This window comes from Bubalus bubalis, chromosome 12 (assembly GCF_019923935.1).
Source record: "Bubalus bubalis isolate 160015118507 breed Murrah chromosome 12, NDDB_SH_1, whole genome shotgun sequence".
Lineage (NCBI taxonomy): Eukaryota > Metazoa > Chordata > Mammalia > Artiodactyla > Bovidae > Bubalus > Bubalus bubalis.
In genome coordinates, this window is record NC_059168.1 from 78,427,639 (window position 1) to 78,448,795 (window position 21,157).

Consider the following 21,157-nt stretch of genomic DNA (forward strand, 5'->3'; position numbering starts at 1 on the left):
GAAGAAAGAGTAGGAAAGAATCTAATTAAAACAGTTTTTCAAACTGCTAACTGGGAAACAGTGAATCATGAACTCTGTTTGGATGTTTATGACCAGATCTTTTTTTAAAAAAAATGAAACAGAACTGAATGGACATGAATAAAGCAGATTAATTAGAGTCTGTCACATGTGGTAAGGGTAAATACTGTTTCAGGAAACTACTATTTCTGTTGTATATAACACTACTAGATATTTATGTTGCTCTCAAATTATGATATAAAATGTAGCTGTTACAGTGGATAGTTGGGCTTCCCTGGTGACTCGGTCAAGAATCCTCCTGCAATGCAGGAGACTGGGGTTTGATCCTTGGGTCAGGAAGATCCCCTGGAGAAGGAAATGGCAACCCACAGTCCATGGGGTCGCAAGAGAGACACAGCGTGGTGACTAAAGCACCACCAACACAGTGGATAGTGGTAAAAATACGTTTGAAAAAACTAAGATATAGGGATGTCCCAATGCCAAGGCCACAAGGTGGGAACAAGCTTGGCATCCTCCAGGACAAGGGGAAAGCCTACTGTGGTTGATGCATGGAGAGAAGAGTCCAGTTTCAGATGTGGTCAGTGTGGTCGAGGAGGTGGCCATGCAAAGGAGTTTGGAGTTTATTGGAAGTGAAGTTGCAAGGTTTAAGAAGTGATCTTAAGGTTACTATGTGGAGTGTAGATATTAAAAGACAGCAGTGTGAAAGTAGGAAGACCACACGGGATCTGTTGGGACTCACGTTCATTGCCGTGTTTTACCATCCAGCTCAGCAGTGACCTGCTTTTGGAAGCCTTCCTGGTTTCCTCAGGCAGAGCCAGTCTCTCCTTGACCTCAGTATATTTCCTTAGACAGGTACACCATTGATGCCTCTGTCTCTACCCATGGGCTCGAGTTCCTGGAGGGTCCCCTGGGTGGCCTCCAGCCCTGTGCTGCCACCACCATCACCCCTGGGGGAGGAAGTGGGATGGAGGGAGAGCCTTTGAAGCCTGTGGTACAGGCTGTCCTTCCAGCTCACAGAGGGCTCTCTGGGGAATGTATGTTTGACTTTCTATTCCTGGTAATATAAGTTCAAATGTTTAGGATGTTTGAAGTTAGGATGAAAGTATTTCTATTCACACTGCTAGCATCTGTGAGGTTTTTTAGGAGAGCCCACAGCAAAACTTGGGTTCCCTGGCTGGGGAAAAAAAATGTAGTTGTGAGGAGCGAGGGGAAACTCTGAGGTGGGCAGACCTGGATGGAGCTGGACCGTAAATCCTGGGCCTCCTGAACTGGGAGCTTGGGGGTCAGGAGGGCGAGTTGGGGGTCGACCAGGCCCCGGGTGTATGGCCAGACAGAAATTTCGAGAGGGGCAGAACCTGGCCAGGAGGCAGCGGGCCGAGCCCACCCAGACGAGACCGGAGCAGCGGCGGGCCGGGGTCGGGCACCGCGCCGCTGGCCGACGGGCCCCAGACATTCCAGGTCCGCCGCGGGAATGCCCTGGACCAGGCGGCCCGCTGCCCTGGACGGGTTCGCGGGCTGGGTCTAGGCCGAGGGGCGGGGCCTACGGCCGAGGGGAGGAAGGACCCCAGGCTGCAGGGGCGGGGCTCAAGGCTGCAGGGGCGGGGCCCACGGCCGCGGGACCTTTAAATTGGCTGCCCGGGCGCCGGTCACCCGCCCGCCACTAACTCAGTCACCGAGCGACGACCCACCGACGGACACGGGCAGCAGCGCGGAGCCCACCATGCCGCGCCACCTCCCGGGACTGCTTCTCTTGCTCTGGCCACTGCTGCTGCTGCAACCGCCCCCCGCCGCCCCCAGCCCCATGGCCCGCCCGGGCTTACGCAGGTTGGGGACTCGCGGCCCAGGGGGCAGCCCCGGACGCCGGGGCCCCGCTCCGGTCGCCCCCGCCAGCGTGCCCTACTCCGGAACCGGCCAGCCCGGCGGGGCCCACGGCGCAGGTACGTGGCCTGGGCGGGAACGGGAGAGGGATCCCAGACCGAGAGGGACAGGAGAAGGTCCCAGGGAAGGACACCCGCTTGGAGCGAGGGGAATCCTGGACCAGGGCCCGGCGGGCTGGATGGGTGGGCAGGCGAATGTGGAGTCAAATAAGGAAAATCCTTGGCCACCCACCAAGTATTCCCTTCACCCCAGCCCAAGCCAGACGTGGTGCAGGAGAAAGATCCCCTCCCCTGCGGGACAAATCCTGTGGGGAAACTGAGGTCCAGAGAAGGGAAGGGAGATGCCCAAGGTCTCTCATAGCCAGGGCTAGACTTCCCTTCTCCTGAAGCTCAGACTCCAGCAGCTGCCCCCTGAGACTTGGGCAGAGAGGATGGGGCAGCTGTGGAACAGCTGGGGGTGCCTCACAGTTCTCTGTCCCAGACCCCACCTCTTGTTCAGCTTTGTAAACCTTCCCTGAAATTCTGCTTTCAGTTCTCTGGCTGATTGCACCACAACCCCAACCTGTGCTCTCTTACATGCTCAAACACCCAGGACACTTTGGGTCTTTGGTGAACAATCGCAATTCACTTGTGGGTCAGTAGTTGATTCTTGGGGCAGAGGAAACCTCTTAGAGAGCAGAGTTGGAAGGTGATCCAACACAGCCCCTGACAGCACATACAGGGGAGCCGAGCAAGGTGAGAGAATCCAGCAAATCAGGGTCAGAGCCAGGAATAAAGCTCGGGGCTCAGATTTTCCAAGTGTGGGTCTTTTCACTGCTTCAGGCTACCAAGCTCTTAGTGTGGTTTACATAGGATTTTTTATCTTCATTACCAAAAAGTCCAGCATCAGAGTTGTTAAAGAGAGGCACCAAACCATTTTCTGGATGTCTAGTCTCATCCGGCCATTGATGCTTCACGCCCCAGGTTGATTTGTGTTGTCCACAATGCACCTTTTGAGTAATGTTGAGGAAAAACAGAAAGGATTCTTTCCTGCATCAGCTCCAGTGGGCTGGATTTGCTATGGCAAGAGCATTGTCATTGAGACAGGGAGTGCCAGGATTCACAGTGGTTATATACAGCCTGACCAGTGGGTTGCTTCAGGTCAAGAATGAGGATAGGGAAGAAGTCTTTCTCCTAGAGGTCATTTTATCTCTGGTCCTGATCCACATTCCTTGGGGAAGGGACTAGAAAGAAAAGGAAGGATTTCTCATGGGATGGTCAATGTTCCCCTGAGCAGCATTGGTCCTTTATTACTTGAAATAAAAACCAATATTAAATGATAATTCTTTAATAAGCACCACATTCCACTCTTTTTCGAATTCTCTTATTTTTGCATCCAGAAATTGCTAGGCTTTGCTATGGACTTTTATTTCTAGCGGAGTTCTCAGAAATTGACAATTATTGTGAGTAAGGAAACATTTTTGGAAATTCAGATTCTCATTTTCTTGATTTCTAAGAATCAAAGTCCTGTTATCTAGAAAAGGGGAGTGAGATTCAAAAACAACGAATGTAAAGGGGGTCTGAATCAGGAAGTAAGCAGATGCTCACAGAACGTCCTGCCAAGCCCCCTGTATTTTCTATTCCTGCTGTAATAAATTACCATGAATTTAGTGGCTTAAAACAGCACACATTTACTGTCTACGAGTTCTGTAGATCAGAAGTCTGACACTAGTCTCTCTGAACTAAAATTAAGGTATCAGCAGGGCTGCTTTCCTTGGAAAGATCTTAGAGGAGAATCCATTTCTTTGCTTTTTTCACCATATAGAGGTGACCCTCATTCCTTGGCTCATGACATTTTCCCTCCATTTTCAAAGCCACCAAAGGAAGGATGAGTCCTCACATGTCATCTCCCAGATCTCCTCTTCTGCCTCCCTATTCAACTTTTAGGAGCCTTTGTAATTATATTGGATCCATCAGGATAACTGCCCCATCTCAAATCTTCAATGCAATCACACTTGCAGAATCTCATTTACCTTGTAAATAAACATACTTACAGGTTCTGGGTATTAGGTCATGGACATCTGTGAGGGGAGGGTATTATCTTATCCTGCCCACTACACCCCTGTAACCCCCATAGATGATTCCCTGTGAAAAATCAAGTGAAGAAGGAAAGGAATCCTGCACGTTTACTTGCAAGAACGTAACCTCAACATGAGTAAAGACACCATATGGATGTTAGAGACAACACTGTCAGATACAGGGTTCATATCATATGTAGTTTTCCTTTTACTCAGATTATGCAAATACAGCCAGATCCATCTCCTGGAAAGATTTTCTTCTTCTTTGCTCTCAATGCATGGTAATCAGGGATGAAATGAAATTCTGAAGTTTTTTTTTTTTTAAAAAGAATTAACTCCTTTTGACTTAGCTAAATACATGACGTGTAGCATATTCAAACTGATGACTCAACGTCACCAAGCAAGATATTTACTAGGTACTTGAGATAATGTTAATTTTGGTGGCAGAAAATGTTGCCTCAGAGAGGCAATCATGCAATGAAAAGTCCCTTTGGGCTGGGAGTCTGGAAACCTGGAGTCCAATCTATATTCTACCACTTTCTAGCTCTACACCTCCCTGTACAAGGGTAAAAGCAACTCTAACTTGCATCTCTAATTGCATCTCTAACTTGACAAGGTTGTTGGGTTGAAATCCTGTGTTATCTAAAGTGTTATTGAAAGTAGGATTTATTTATTGTCTTAATTAATACCTCTAGGAATCAGGCTAAAAGCAAGAGGATACTACCAGTTGTTGTTGTTGTTGTTTTTAAACTATACGGAGGCATAATTCCTATTGCAGACAGGGCTTTTCTGTCATCAACTGCTTAGCTAGGAATTTAATTTTGAATAAATAAATACCTACACCTTTTCCCCTTACACACTGAGTAAATTGCTCTCTTAGAGTTTCATCAATTTCCAGCCAGCCTCCTATTAGGAAAGGAAAGAACCCTGAGTGACATTTCATGCCAAAGGATCTCACTTTGTTTCAGGGCTTGGGTGTGTGTGTGTGTGTGTGTGTGTGTGTTTTGGGAAAGAAGGAGGAATGGCTGCTCTCTTGGATTTGATTTGGGTGGCTAGGAACGGAGAAGGCAATGGCACCCCACTCCAGTACTCTTGCCTGGAAAATCCCATGGGCGGAGGAGCCTGGTGGGCTGCAGTCCATGGGATGGCTAAGAGTCGGACACGACTGAGCGACTTCCCTTTCACTTTTCACTTTCATGCATTGGAGAAGGAAATGGCAACCCACTCCAGTGTTCTTGCCTGGAGAATCCCAGGGACGGGGGAGCCTGGTGGGCTGCCGTCTATGGGGTCGCACAGAGCGATTTAGCAGCAGCAGCAGGAGAGGGAGGAGTATAGAACGAGATTAGACGGGGAAAGGATAAGAAGGATGTGCTGAAAACAAAACTATTGTGTCTCTACAATGTGCTAGGTCCTTTTGTGTGGGAACGATACATGTTCCTTGAGGGCAGGTAATCTGGCTTATTATTATTTTTGTAGCCCCTTGGTTTAATACATGGGGAAAGTGAAGTTGCTCAGTTGTGTCTGACTCTTTGTGACCTCATGGACTGTAGCCTACCAGGCTTCTCAATCCATGGAATTTTCCAGGCAAGAGTACTGGAGTGGGTTGCCATTTCCTTCTCCAGGGGATCTTCCCAATCCAGGGGTCGAACCCAGGTCTCCCTCATTGCAGGCAGACACTTTACCATAAAAAAAATATTTGGAATATGAAATATGAAATTTGGAAATATGAAAAAATGAAAGACAGGTGACTAAGAGAATTTGGTGGGGGCAGTAGTATAGATACCAGGTCAGAATCTCTGCTTCTTGAAACAAGACATGCTGACAAAGACGGACCTCAACGTGGACCAGACGAAGTGGTCACCCTTATTTCTACTTTTCAAGGTTTAAACTCAGGGCTATTTGGACCTCAGAGTTCACTAAACATGAGTGAATGACCAGATGGAGGGAGAATTTAGGGCTACTCTGGAGAAGGAAATGGCAACCCACTCCAGTGTTCTTGCCTGGAGAATCCCAGGGACAGGGGAGCCTGGTGGGCTGCTGTCTATGGGGTCGCACAGAGTCGGACACGACTGAAGCGACTTAGAGCTGGAGCAGTTTTCAGCACCTTGAAAGTGGAGAAAAAGAAGGAAGTCACCAGGAGAGCACCGGAGTGCCTCGCCCCACACTCTGCTGTTGTCTGAAGGGCTGTGAGGCTTGAGCAGGCAGTGGAGGGGGCATTGAGGCTGCCCTGAGTTCAGTTCAGACAGGGTTCAGGGATGGCCAAGGTGCCCAAGAGAGGGCTGGAGTCCATTCATTCCTGGGCGTCAAGAGGAACCTTTGAACAAAACTTTAAGCAGAAGGATGAAACTTTCCAAGTGAAAAGTTCAGGACATTCAAATAGGGGAGCTCTTTGAGGAAATGTCACACCTCTATGTGATTTCTCACTGGGGAATCCTGAAAGGCCTCAGTGCTTTCAACCACCAAAGGGAGGGTGGTCTTCAGGAAGACAGCAGAGAGTGGGGTATCTGGGGCCAAGGATGCTGGTCACAACATTCCCTTTCTGACTGTGATCTGCTCACCGATTAGCCATGTACTGTTCCCCATGCCCTTCTTTGCAGGTATTTGCAAGAGCAGGCCCTTGGACTTGGTGTTCATCATCGATAGTTCTCGTAGTGTACGGCCCCTGGAGTTCACCAAAGTGAAAACCTTTGTCTCGAAAATAATCGACACTCTGGACATCGGGCCTGTGGACACGCGGGTGGCAGTGGTGAACTACGCCAGCACCGTGAAGATCGAGTTCCATCTCCAGACCCACTCGGATAAGCAGTCCCTGAAACGAGCCGTGGCGCGGATCACGCCCTTGTCTACGGGCACCATGTCAGGCCTGGCCATCCAGACGGCGATGGATGAAGCCTTCACAGTAGAGGCAGGAGCTCGAGGGCCCTCTTCCAACATCCCCAAAGTGGCCATCATCGTGACCGACGGGCGGCCCCAGGACCAGGTGAACGAGGTGGCGGCGCGCGCCCGGGCTTCCGGTATTGAGCTGTACGCCGTGGGCGTGGACCGGGCCGACATGGAGTCCCTCAAGATGATGGCCAGCGAACCCCTGGACGAGCACGTTTTCTACGTGGAGACCTATGGGGTCATTGAGAAACTTTCCTCTAGATTCCAGGAGACCTTTTGTGGTAAGTCTTTGCTTCTAGTTAGAAAAGATGTTATAGTCAGACATCATGTGTCCGAAGAAAAAGAGATTTATTCTTTTTTCTTTGGTGGAAATTTTATGGAAAACTTAAATATAAGCAACGTTTTTTTGGTATGTGACAGTTTTATTTTTTCTCTAAACTTAAGCATACTTTGTTGGCTTAGGAATATAGAGTGCCTTATATATAAGTTGGTTTGCTCATAAAATCTTCCTGTTTGCATTAGAAATGTGAAGTTCTGGAAATATCCAGGGTAAATGATCTTGCTGTTCCCTGATGGGGTCAGAAAAAAATACAAATAAAAAACCAGACACCTCTCTTCTCCCCTCTGCCCACCGCATTTTTTCCAGATATTTTCTTTAGTTTTACCATCTCTAGATTTAACAGAACTCTGCTTGTTTTTTTTCTCAGAAGACAGGGACTGCATCTGTCCCTGGAAAGATTGGCTGGCTTCTTGTCCAGCATAAATGTCCATTGGAGTGTATACTTAGCAAATACTCCAGTTTTCAGATTCGGCTCTTTCTCTGATTATTCCTTGTGGAGGGACAGGATTAAGAACCACGGAGACTAGGATTTCAGCTCACTTTTGAGATAGCAAGATGGAGGCTATTTTTTGGTTCTTTACTTTAATGTTTTAAGTTTTTAATTATTCTGCTACTGCCCTCCCTCTCCTTTCTTTCTTTAGGATGGAGTTTAAATTAAATGCTGATTTAATTAGAATTTTTAGCATGCATCAGTCAAACCCATGAATATGAATCCATTCAAGGCTCAGGTTTATCTTTAGTCACGAATCAGAATTATGAATTTGTGGGACTTGAACTTTTTAATTTTTACTTTTAAATTTATTTTTTGTTTTTCTTTAAAAAATTTATATCTTCCTTTGTTTCTATCTATATTCATTTTTTAAAAGTCATTTGGAGATAATCTTTCAAAACTTTGTAGAATTATCCAAGCAGGTGTGGACAAATTTCTAGTTCAGGTGAATTTTAAAGTGTAGATAACTTTTGCCATATAATTTATCCTACATTTGTTTTCTCAATATGTGTTTATCGATCACTGATGATACAAAGATAAAGGTAATCCCTGCCTACCATCAAGCAGAAGTCGAGGGCTGGAGCTGAGACAAGCAAGTGAACCAATAATTATTGTTGTCAATTTCAAGGAGACTTTATACATAAATGAAAGTGAAACTCAGTAATCAACAGTTTGTCAGGAAATGGGAGATAAAGTCTCAGTCTGGAGCAAATTCTGACCTCATCTCAGCCATACCTGGCAGGGGGCCTCTTGTGTTTCCTGCCTTAGGACACTGGGTCTTCTCAAGCTATCCTTGGCTTTGGTGGCATCAACTTGGCAGTCATTGGTTTCCCAAAAGAAAATAGCTTTCTTTCTCCCAGGAAACCCCCCCTGTATTTGTGGGTGAGAACTTTTCCATGAAGATGCTGTTCTGTGGCAAGGTTGGGCCTCAAAGCTAGCACCTGGGGAAGGGCTTGAAGGACATAAAGTAACAAGTGGTGAGTGGCCACCTTTTCATCCTGGTACAAGAGACCTGCTTGTTCTGGGGGAAAAATGTCCTGTCTTTGGAAAAAAAGACTGAGGGGCAGCTGTTGTAGTCAACTGACTGGAAAGATTATTCCATGAAAAGGCCCTTCTTGGAAAAATATTAGCCTTGTCCTGTTGCTAGAACTGTGGGGGCTGGGTGAACTGCCACAGGGATGCTAGCCTCCTCCAACAGGCCTCCTTGGTTTCTCAGAAATGACCAAATTCATGATTCTTTTTTCAAAACATGTCGCTTGGGAATAAAGTCTGATATAAAAATGGCTCCAGGAGCAAAAAGATGAGGATGCCATTTAGCTAATGTGTTGTGTTCTTCTTTTTCTTTTACCAACTCGTATATAGCAGATGGAGAAGGCAATGGCACCCCACTCCAGTACTCTTGCCTGGAAAATCCCATGGACGGAGGAGCCTGGTAGGCTGCAGTCCGTGGGGTCACTAAGAGTCAGACAAGACTGAGCAACTTCCCTTTCACTTTTCACTTTCATGCATTGGAGAAGGAAATGGCAACCCATTCCAGTGTTCTTGCCTGGAGAATCCCAGGGATGGGAGAGCCTGGTGGGCTGCCTTCTCTGGGGTCGCACAGAGTCAGACACGACTGAAGCAACTTAGCAGCAGCAGCAGCAGCAGCAGCAGCAGCATATAGCAAATGGGGCTTCCCTGGTGGCACAGATGGTAAAGAATATGCCTGTAATGCAGGAAACCTGGGTTTGATCCCTGGGTTGGGAAGATCCCCTGGAGAAGAGAATGGCCACCCACTCCAGTATTCTTGCCTGGAGGATCCCATGGACAGAGGATCCTGGAGGGCTATAGTCCATGGGGTCGCAAAGAGTCAGACATGACTGAGTGACTAACACTGTCACTTTCTTTTTCACTTTTCATACAACATATGAGTTTAGACTCCTTGCAGATATGAGAATCACGTGCAGATACATTTGGGCTCAGGAACCCGTACCATATATTTAAAAGGCAGTTACCTGCATTGCCGTCCACCATTTGCATGTTCAAACATGTATTGGTGCCCAAAGAGTGAGTGGATTCCAGGCCTAGTGCAATGCCTGGGGATGAATTCTGTTTAGACTCACACTATAAAACCCTTGGAAACTGGCTTCTGATTGCAGTGGGACAACTAGCTTGTAGAACTTCAGGAAGTACAATATTGTTCTCTTCTTGCTGTTGGAGAGCAAAACTCTTTTTCTCTGTCCAGGTGGATACATTGGATAAAACCCTGAATTGCCTGATTCATGTAACTGTTTGGTTTCAGCTCCAAATTAAAAAATCCCTTTCTCCTTTGAGAAACTCAACCACAAGATCTATGATTTTAAATTAGTAGCATTCCTAGTTACTAATTTAAACATTACTAAGAGTGGGGCGGAAATAAGCCAAGGGCAGAAAACAAATAGTCAATTTTTAGAGTGAACTAAAGATGGAATTGGAGAGGAATGTGCAGAGTGATTTTTTTTTTTGACAAGAGAGGAAGTATCTGAAATGCTTCTTATGTGTTGACACTGACTGTTGTAAATTTCCTTTGCACAGCTCTGGACCCGTGTGCACTGGGCACACATCAGTGCCAGCATGTGTGTATCAGTGACGGGGAAGGCAGGCACCACTGTGAATGCAGCCAAGGATATTCCTTGAACGCTGATAAGAAGACGTGTTCCGGTGAGGCCTGCTTAAGGGACAGTGGCTGACAGGGGCATATTTGGGGACTCACTCCCTAAGACTTTGGACTGGCCTTATGCTTTTCTCCTAACTGCCTTGTGGCAGATTTACTGTTATCAACAACTTTCCTTGAAAAGTAACATGAGGAGGAAAGTGAGATAATACCTAAAACAATCTATTACAGCAGTTATGGCTTGTTTTAGAGAGAAGGGTTAGTAGGGGAAAAGGACAAAACTCTTGGTATTTTGAGGTTTTGGAATTTTTCCTGGATTTTATTTAATTAAATACAAGCTACTTTTACCTCTCTGTAACCCTAGGTGCTCATGGAATCTAGAAGTGGAAGAAAACTTAGGGAGGTTCTCACTCGTCTGCTGTATGAATACTCACATACTGTCAATGAAGAGTACAAATTAGGTCCATTTTGTTAGAGCCTAGAAAATAGTTGTTTAGAGGAATAAAACTGAAGAGATCATTTGACTCAACCTGATCATTTTATAGAAAATGAAATCGAGATCCGTCCCCGCTGCCCCAAGAAGGGAGAAGACTTACCCCTGTAATGGGGTCTGTTAGTGAAAGAACCAAGATCAGGAAGTGAGTTCCAACCCTCCCGTCCAGTAGGCATCCTCTTGTGTCAGACTGACCCATTTCATTAGCATTGTGTGTGTGTGTATGTGTGTGTGTCTATGTGTGCATGGATGTGTGTGGTGTGGCCCATAGTTATTTGCTTACCATGTTTTCCATCTGTTGGCATTTGTCCTGGTTGTCTTTTGATAGCTATTGATAAGTGTGCTCTTAACACTCATGGCTGTGAACACATCTGTGTGAACGACAGAACTGGCTCTTATCATTGTGAGTGCTACGAAGGTTACACCTTAAATGAAGACAGGAAAACGTGTTCAGGTAAGTGGGGGCAGGGGCTTTACTATTGCCTCTCTGTCTACCTACCTTCCTAAGCCAGTGTTGGGGGGGTCATCTCAACGGGGAACTTGATATCTTTTTGTCTGCTGCCATCTTGGGCTTTTCCCATTTCTTATGAGACAAGTTAAAAATGGCAGTATGTTGTCTCGTGACCTCCCTGTGTGAGTGTGTTGTTCATTTCCTTCTCTGTCCCCAGCCCTAATTGTCCTCTCCAGATGCTGAAGACAATTTAGTTAAAATCAAATAACAGCCCACCAATTTAGTTAAAATTAAATTAAAAAAACAAAAAAAAAGCAGTAACTCTGCAGTGGAGAGACCTGGCAGACACCACTTCCACTAAGTCATCAGAGTTGATGTCACCGGCAGTGACAGAGTGACGTCATGCTTCTCCTGTTGTCACGTGACACACAGTGACGTCGTGCTTCTTCTGTCGTCATGTTCTCAGGGCACAACAGCATTTCTGTGGTTTTCTTGCTAACGATTTAGGATCATGAGGAAACCTCAGACAAACCCAAACTGAGAGACATTCCAAAATGAGAGACCTTCCATGAACTAATTTTTCAGTAATTTTCAAAAGTGTCACAGTCATGAAAGGCAAAGAAAGACTGAGGCAATGTCCCAGATTGGAGGAAACTAAGGACATGTGATAACTTAAAGCAATGTGTGAGCCTGGATTGGATCCTGGGCCACAAAAAAGGCATTTGTGGTAGAAACACTGGCAGACTTTGAATAAGGTCTTTGGTTAGTTCAGGGCATTGTATCAGTGATTAGTTCCCTGGTTTTGGTCATTACTTATATAATGATGTGCTTATATAGGATGTTTACATTTGGGGAAATTGGATGAAGTGTAGGACTTCTCAAAACGAAAAGTTCACAAAGATAAACAATAGTTTAAAAATATCATGTCGGTAGAGAGAGAAGTGCACAAAAGTGCAGTTTGGGTCTTGAGTTCTGATGCTGTTCTGAGTCAGTTGATCTCCTTTAGACTCAATTTTCTCATTTATTACAGGAGAGGACTGAGCTACAGTTTCTTCAAACGCGGATTCTGTGTCTTTCTGAATCTAGTATAATTAGTTCCACAACTGTTGGAATCCCTCTGATTCAGCATAAATACAGCAAATCTAAAAGGAATGCTTTAGAAAGTCTGTATGAGATACTTAGATTATAAAAGCTCAGTATAGGGGACTTCTCTGACAGTCCAGTGGTTAAGACCCCATGCTTCCAATGCAGTGAGTGTGGGCTCAATCCCTGGTCAGGAAACTAAGATCCCATATGCCACATGGTGAGGCCAGACAAACAAACAAACCAAAAAAAAAAAAAAAAAAAAAAAGACCAACAATATAAACTCAGCATAGATTATGAAAAGGAGTAGGGGAAAATAGAAGACTAAGTATTGTGTGTGTAGGAGTTTGTTTTACTCAACTAACTTCTAGTAAGAGCAAATATTACTGATGGCTTTGAGTGGTTTCTAGTAAGTTCTCCTTTTTTGCATTGCTAGCTGCAAATAAGATTTCTACATATGGGTAATAAAAGACCTTTCCACATTTAATTTCTTTTCTTCTGGACTTCCACTTGGCAGCTCAAGATCAGTGTGCTTTGGGCACACATGGCTGTCAGCACATTTGTGTGAATGACAGAGCTGGGTCCCACCACTGTGAGTGCTACGAGGGCTATACTCTGAATGAAGATAAAAAAACGTGTTCAGGTAAGGTCCACTCAGTAAATTCTTTCGTATGGGACCTTTTCTACTGCAGTGAAACCAACTTTCAATTCACCATGAGAGAGATTCTTAAAGGTAAGGTAAGCAGTTGGACTTCAGACATTCTACTGTGCTTACAGACCAAGACACACACTGCTAGGGGGCAATGAGCTCACGAGGTTTTGCAAACATAGCTCACTTCAGAAAATTACTGGGTAATGGGCAGGGAGTTGGGGATATAAGAAAAGCTAATTGGATGTACGGTCCAGGAAAATTTTATATCTCTGAAAAGCAAATAGGAAACTTTGGAGGAAGTCAGTGGGACAGTAACTATTTGGTGTGATAGGCTGAACTGATCTTTTTCCAATTAAAACTAGGCCTGGAACTTTTCTGTAGTGTTCGACTTAAAGCTGGATCGTTTTTAGTGAAGGAGGCTTTGTAAATAACTGAATTAGGCCCACACAGATCTTCCAGTAAGTTTGAAGCAAGTCCTTCCCTGACAGTTTCTAGATGATCAATCTTGGGTGAATCTGAGGCTTATGACTTGGTGAGGGAGCCCGTGCCAGAATTGCTAATCCTCATTAATTTGATTTAAACTCACTGGGAGAACAGAGTGGCATTTATAATGTAAAAGCAGTCCTCTGAGAAATTCCTAACTCTCAAGGTGGTGGTTAATTTTGGCATATTCAGTATTTTTTTTTTTTTTTTTTGGATTTTATGTATACTCTCCTCTTCCTTGAGGAGGTGTAATATGTGACCTTTTCAAGAGAGATTAAAGGAAGTGGCACATCCCCAATTCCCCCTTTAAAAAAGAATGAGATCAATAAAACAGTACTGAACCCCTATTTTATTCCCAGGACTGTGCTTAGCCGTGTGGGCATGTAAGGAAGCATCAGCTTCTGCCTCTGAGTTACGACAGGTTGGGTGCAAAACCAAAAAAGCGGCATTTTTTTTTTTAAACATTGGAGGATAATTGCTTTACAATGTTGTGTTAGTTTGTGCTGTACAACAACGTGAATCGGCCATAGGGATACATATATCACCTCCCTCTTGAGCCTCCCTCCCACTCACCTCCATCCCACCCCTTTAAGTCATCACAGAGCGCTGATCTGGGCTCCCTGTGTTATATAGCAGCTCCCCACTAGCTATCTGTTTTACACATGGTGGTATATATATGCCAATGCCAATTACTCCCGAACCAGTACCTTAAGAAAGCAGCGACTGGTAGTGAGAGTCCATAACTAAGGAGAGGCTAGGGGTGGCCGAAGGGATGGGACTGGAGGAGTGGAGGGGGCACGGGCAAGGGGAGGGGCTTGTGTCAATTTGTTGAGGTGGGTGGGACTAAGTCCCCAGGTGGAGAGGATTCAAGGCTGCTCTTCTCTGAAGACCTGCGAAAAGAAAACAAAGTGCATTTACATGTAAACTAACAGATACTATGGAATAAAATGAACCACTTTATTAAAAAGAATAAATCAAAGGAGATTTTCAGTTAAGACAGACTTCAGTTAAGGCAGCACTTCCAGGTAACGGTTCACCCACATTCTTCAGTGTCTGCCGGGTGCCATGCGCTGTTCCAGGCATTTTAGCGACAGTCACACATTTACTGCTCACAGCAAATTTACTCATAGCAACTGAGTAACTTGCTGGTGGTCACTTGGCTAGTGAGTGGGAGAGCCAGGATTTGAACCCAGGCACTTGATCTGGTGGTTTGTAGTTCTCAAACACTGAGCTACACTGTCTCATGGTGCAAAGCACATGACAGCAAAAGGAGATAGAAAAAGAAAGATGCAATGGTGGGAAATCAGTATTTATATATTTTACAGCAATAATGGGTGCCATGCTAAAACTGGGGTACACAGCATGGGGCAGATCCCCTCTACTGGCCTGCTTTCCCCTTGCTGGGCAGTGGGAAAGCTAGTAAATTAACCGTGGGGCCCCAGATCGGGGGCTGGGGGCTGGAGGCATGTCCCCTTGTTATCTCTGGAGTCACTGCTAAGCTGGGCTCAGGGAAAAAGAAATGCTCTGCTAGTAGGCATTTTTCTGGAAACATCTGAATTGTAGTAGTGAAGGGAATATCAGTGTGAAAGTTGGAAAGACGTTGTGGTTAGATTATCTAGGGCCTTCTGTGCCATGAAAAGCTCTTTTATAGGCAGTAGTGAGCTATAGATGAAGGTGAAAGAGAGGAGTGAAAAAGCTGGCTTAAAACTTGACATTCAAAAAAACTTAGATCATGGCATCTGGACCCATCACTTCATGGCAAAGAGATGGGGAAACAATGGAAACAGTGATAAAATAAGCAGACTTTAAGAAAATCAACCCCAAATATACATTGGAAGGATTGATGCCAAGGCTGAAGCTCCAGTACTTTGGCCACCTGATGCAGGGAACTGACTCATTGGAAAAGACCATGATGCTGGGAAAGACTCAAGGCTGGAGGAAAAGGGGACGACAGAGGATGAGATGGTTGGATGGCATCACTGATTCAATGGACATGAGTTTGAGCAAGCTTTGGGAGATGGTGAAGAATAGGAAAGCCCGGCATGCTGCAGTCCATGGGGTTGCAGAGTCAGACACAGCTGAGTGACTGAACACCAATAGTGAGCCATGGAAAGTTTGGAAGCATGCAATGACACTTAAGAGGAGATTTAGAGGGGAACAAATAGTTTGACTCCTGTAATGGCCGAGAAGGACCTATGAACCCCAGGAAGACTTTGCTCCTTGTACTGTATTTGTGACAGATAAAAAATACATTCTTATCCAACCATACACATCATCAGCACCATCATCTTCGTAATTATTTTTCTCTGTGTGTGTGTGTGCATGAGTTCGCAGGCCATTGTTTTCTGTACCACTTTAAGCATCAAAGACAGGCCCTCGGTCAATACAGTCTTTTTTTGTGCAGCATCAAATTTAACTCCGTGTGTGAGTAGGTCCCTAATAATTTATTTTTGGTAATGGTGAAGATGATCCATATATAGCTGGAGAGCTTGGAGGTGTTATGGAAAGGCCAGAGGTAAGTTCTGGAATAGAATTAAGATGCAGTGCAGCCCTCCAGGACTGTGGCAGCGAAAAAAAGAGAGGCAGAACGCAAAATATTTGCAAGAAATAGCAAGAAAAGGGCTGTGGGGGAGGGATCAGGAAGAGGCTCCCTCCTTCTGAAACATGGGAGACTCTGATGACTGAAGGATTCATATGTGCCCACTTTGGGACCAAACCTAAGCTTCTTTCTCCCAGAAGTCTGTGTTGTTTCCGATAGTAATTTGTGAATATTCTCTCTCCTGCCCCAATCCTGGCCAGTTCTTAACCAGTGTGCCCTGGGCTCTCATGGTTGCCAGCACATCTGTGTGTATGATGGCAATGCCTCTTACCACTGCGGCTGTGACACGGGCTACACTTTGAATGAAGACAAGAAGACATGTTCAGGTAAAGACGGTCCCTTTAAGCCTCATCCACGCACTTGGACAGGAGTAGCTTTCCTGTCTCCAAGTCAGAAGTACAGTTTTGAGTCTTGTCTCTTGGTTGGAATCCTCCAGTGGTTTCCAAATGTCTTCAGGATGGAATGTTTCTACTTTTCCACCAGGCGACCTTCCTGCCATTGGTTTTTAAAGGAACCTCCACCCTGTTCTCCGTAGTGAACATTTGCATTTCTTAATGAAGACACCGTATCACAGGGAGATGGTCTTTATCTCTGCATTCTTGGCTTCTCCCTACATCCTGTTAAAACATTTTAACTTTGTATCATGGAGAATTTCTGATCATCACAAAAGCATTGAGAACAGTAGAACTCTCATATAACCATCACCTAGCTTTGACAATTGTAAACTTTTCCTCAACATCTCTGTTTCTTCTTTGACACATCCCACAGTCTTTCCTCCTCTTTCTGCGTGCTCTTACATCCTTTTATCTCCTAGAACATGCACGTAGCTTAAGTCTTAAAAATAAAAGTATTGAATCGTCGATTTCCTGATTTCCTATGATTTCTGATTAGCTGTAACGTTCTGTGTACTGTCACTGCCTCCAGCCATTGAAGAAGCACGAAGACTCATCTCCACAGAAGATGCTTGTGCGTGTGAAGCCACTCTGGCATTCCAGGATAAGGTCAACTCATATCTGCAGAGACTGAACTCCAAACATATCCTTTTTGGAAGGATTTCTACTTCTGCTTGAAGCCAACCTAGGTCTTAACAATGGACATTTGAGGACATGTCACAGGATAAGGGCCTTATTCATTAAGTTTTAAGATGAACAGTAGTAATACACAGCCTTGATTTTTTAAGAGTTCTTTTAAAATATTTTAGGAGACTGTTACACCCATTTTTATTTGCATGTGAAAGTGGTGTAATTATTTTTCTAGTGCTTTTCCACAGCAGTATAAGCTCCTGCTGCTGTCACTTCAGTTGTGTCCGACTCTGTGTGACCCCATAGACGCCAGCCCACCAGGCTCCCCCATCCCTGGGATTCTCCAGGCAAGAACACTGGAGTGGGTTGCCATTTCCTTCTCCAATCCATGAAAATGAAAAGTGAAAGTGAAGTCACTCAGTCATGTCTGACCCTCAGCAACCCCATGGACTGCAGCCTACCAGGCTCCTCCATCCATGGGATTTTCCAGGCAAGAGTACTAGAGTGGGGTGCCATCGCCTTCTCCGGTATAAGCTCCTAATTGAGCTCTATTTAACCAGGGCTATCATCCTGATTCCTTAATAGGACTTTCTTACTCAGAATCTGTACAAGACCAGTCAGCTGATGAATGGAGTGTGATAACTCAGATGATACACAGTTGTACACTTTGTTTAGCCAGGTGGTCAAAGAGCAGGTTTCAAAATGTAACATGGTACCACCTCAGAAACTTTCAAAAGCAGTTCTTTAGCCAAAGGAGTAATTCAGGAAGAGTTCTTTTTCTTAGTCCAGCTGAAGTTAACAACACTGTTCCCAGGGATCCTCGAGGAGTATTCAAACTGTGATAGTTACCGAAAGAGTGTGTGCTTGCTGCTCAAAAGTCAGTAAACAGGCCAGGTTGGTGGAAAGGAAAGTTTGCTTTATTTCAGATGCCGGCAACTGGGGGTGGTCAAGGGGTGAGAGTTTTTGTAAACAGGGCGTGGAGGGCTACATACAGAAACAGAACAGTCATCTCTAACAGTCATCTTCAGATTGGTCCTCAATGGTTTGACCAGCATTATCTTGGTTGTTTTAGGTACACTTAACCTTCTCTTCCGAGGTCCATTTGTTCTCTTTGTGGCCAGTTCTCTGAATTGTGGCAGCTTCTGTCTTGCCTGCAGTCTCGTCATCAGGTAGTTAACTTCTTCCACCTAGTGTTTTAGTATCGATGAGACAGTTCACAGGATATGGCTCAGAATATTATAACCCTTGAGAAAGAACTGAAAGTCCCTGACTGTGCTTAATGACTATATTATTTAGTCTTTGACTGTTTTCGTTTCCAAATTTCTCACTTCTCTGATTAAGCTTATTCTTGGACTGAAGTTTTCCACAGACAAAAGGCAGGCAGAGGACATGGTAAGGGGGCAAGGACCAGAGGGTTCAGCACTGTTTCAGCAGGGCTACCTCAGAGCTTGCAGAGACATTCAAGGGATGTGAGGGGACACAGAGCATTTTAGAGGACCCTGTTTCCAAATCCTTCACTTCTGTAAATTGATCTGCTTACAATGTAACTTGGGGTCAGTTGGCAGTCTCTTTTCCCATCTCTCACTTCAGTGCCACCAATCTCCTAACTTTACACAAGAAAGGGATATCTCTTGCTTACCCTAAATTTTAATAAGGTGAATTTCTTGGAAAGGTAAAATCTCCAGAGAGCCAAATAAAAGGACAATTCAAGTTTTTTTTTTTCCCCTAAGTTATTTATTTTTGGCCATGCTGGGTCTTTGTTGCTGCACACAGGCTCTCTCTAGTTGCACTGAGGGGGGCTGTTCTTCTTTGTGGTGCATGCACATCTCATTGGGGTGTCATCTCTTGTCGGGGAGCCTGGGCTTTAGGGTACACAGGCTTCAGCAGTTGTGGCTGGGGGCATCTAGAGTGTGGGCTCAATAGTTGTGGTGGGCAGGCTTAGTTGCTCTGCAGCATGTGGAATCTTCCCGGACTGGGGATCAAAACCCATGTCCCGGGCATTGGTGGTGGATTCTCAACCACTGTACCAGCAGGGAAGTCCCTCAACAGTTTTTTAAATTAAGGTTTCATAAACACATCTCTTCCAATTCGTTCCATTAAGAGATACCTTTCTAATTAAAATTTACGTTTTATTTTTTAATGATTTTATCTCAAAATGTGTAATTTACTTGTTTGGATCAACTGTGTGCCCATCATAGTTGTAATGATAACTCAACCAAGGTGATTAAAAAAAATTAGAGCCTCTGGTCAAAAGAAAATTAATTTAAAGGTAATCTAGACGTAAACATGTATGTGCTTGTTGTCTGTATAAAGTTTATGTCAGAAAGTGTAATAGAGTGATCAAGAACAGATTTTCAAGATTCAAGTAGAATAAAATTCTGTGGAAGCAGCAGAAAGGGAATACAAATTTAAGGAGATATTTTATTTTAGAAGAACAGTAGTAGTAAGAATTCAGTATGTTATTAATATTACATAGGATACATTTAAAAGATTGGTTTAAATTTTATTTTAAAACATCAATATTTATAATACAGCAAAATTGCATACTTTGTTACATAAAAGTTATTAAAATTTTCATATAATTTAAATATGCACAAGGTATTACTTGTCAAAATTATTTTAGGGGACAGATGAACAAAAATGCTTGAAGACTGCCACTTTATATCCTGCTCTCTAAAGAACAAAATATCTGAGTTTTAGACACATTAGATTTTTGGTGAGAAAATTTCACTCTTTTTGTTCCATTGAGAACTTACATTTTTCTTTTACCTTGTATTGAAGTGTCTTAAAGTGTGTTTACATTTTCTAATCTCTAAAAATATGTGGTTTTGGCCTTAACAACTAGTCACTCGATGACATTTTGGAGAAGCTGCAAGCAAATGAATATGGACAAGTACATCGTTAAACTACTCAAATGTTTTACCTGGAAATAACGAGCATTTGGTGTAGTAAATACTTTGGCATACTCGAATGTTCCTGCTACTAATCTGCCATTACAAATGCTTGAATGCTGCTGAATCTTCTGGTGAACCAGTATCATTTTTCTAAGGAAATAAATGTCCCTAATTAAGTGCAAATTTTAGTGTCTCTAAAGCTATGACTGTGAAATAGTTGGTAGAAAATACAAGAAAAGTTTTCATAATTTCTTTACTTCTTTACTAATTGAGCCATTTAATTTTAAAATGTTTGTATTAGTAAGATAACCATACTTAAATTGCAAACTTTTAATCTATATTTTTTTCCTGATATAGTATAAACCAGTCTTGTTACTTTAGTGTGTAACTTGTAGAGGGTATTTACACATAAAAGTTCATATAATTAAATTGAGATGAATATAATTTAGAAGTATATCGCTAACACTTTTTGTTTTTTCTCATTTTTGCCAGGGTATTGTTGAAGCTGTGATCAGGGGATTGTAATACATATATCTAAAAATAGTTAACACAGATTAAGTGAGCTGTTACATACCATTTTTAATTCATTCTGATGTTAGAACGAGACACACACAGCTAAAGACTTAGTTGTGAATTAAGTGTTAAACTATTTACCAAGAACAAAAAATTCTGAATTTACTTGTTTTACTTTAGAATCCAATCAATAAAATTATATATTTATAAATATTGCTATAACAACATAATCTAATGTTTTTTTAAATGTTAATGATAAGCCTGTTTTTTTCACTTACATATTTGATAAAAATTTTTTTCAGCTTTAAAGCTTATAACTTTTAGAAGAAAGTAGTTCTTTAAATTATAGACGATTCATTCTTTTTTGGTTTATGTTGTCTTTACTGTAATAAAAACATCAATATCTATATACTATTGTCATGATTTTTTTTTACTTATATCAACTTTGCTCATGTATTTTCTTAAATTAAGCTGAATTACAATTATTTTGAAAATGAAACATTTTCTTGTCAATGAAACAATGTCATGACTCATCCTATAATTTAATCTCATGCTCTCAAAGGTAAAATTTTAAGTTCAGGTTAAATAGAAAGGTTTTGATCAAGAATATTGTGGGAGAGGGAATAAAACAGAATTACATAAATTCAGATTAAATAATGATGAGGGTACA

General features: G+C 43.4%; 1 protein-coding gene across 1 annotated transcript; it reads left to right on the forward strand.

The window, feature by feature from the left end:
• Positions 1 to 1,610: 1,610 nt before the first annotated feature.
• Positions 1,611 to 20,896, forward strand: MATN3 (matrilin 3). Its single transcript, XM_006049175.3, has 8 exons — positions 1,611 to 1,955; positions 6,550 to 7,116; positions 10,219 to 10,344; positions 11,119 to 11,244; positions 12,842 to 12,967; positions 16,259 to 16,384; positions 16,983 to 17,093; positions 19,930 to 20,896. Exons 1-8 carry the CDS (start codon positions 1,739 to 1,741, stop codon positions 19,983 to 19,985), a joined length of 1,455 nt encoding a protein of 484 aa, XP_006049237.2. The 5' UTR covers positions 1,611 to 1,738; the 3' UTR covers positions 19,986 to 20,896.
• The last annotated feature ends 261 nt before the right edge of the window (positions 20,897 to 21,157 follow it).

What these genes read in the sequence shown, in the direction of transcription:
- MATN3 (XM_006049175.3), top strand. Translation starts at nt 1,739, where the DNA reads ATGCCGCGCCACCTCCCGGGACTGCTTCTCTTGCTCTGGCCACTGCTG. An exon ending in ATTCCAGGAGACCTTTTGTG is followed by an intron (nt 7,117 to 10,218) that starts GTAAGTCTTTGC and finishes TCCTTTGCACAG; the next exon opens with CTCTGGACCCGTGTGCACTG. An exon ending in AGACAGGAAAACGTGTTCAG is followed by an intron (nt 11,245 to 12,841) that starts GTAAGTGGGGGC and finishes TCCACTTGGCAG; the next exon opens with CTCAAGATCAGTGTGCTTTG.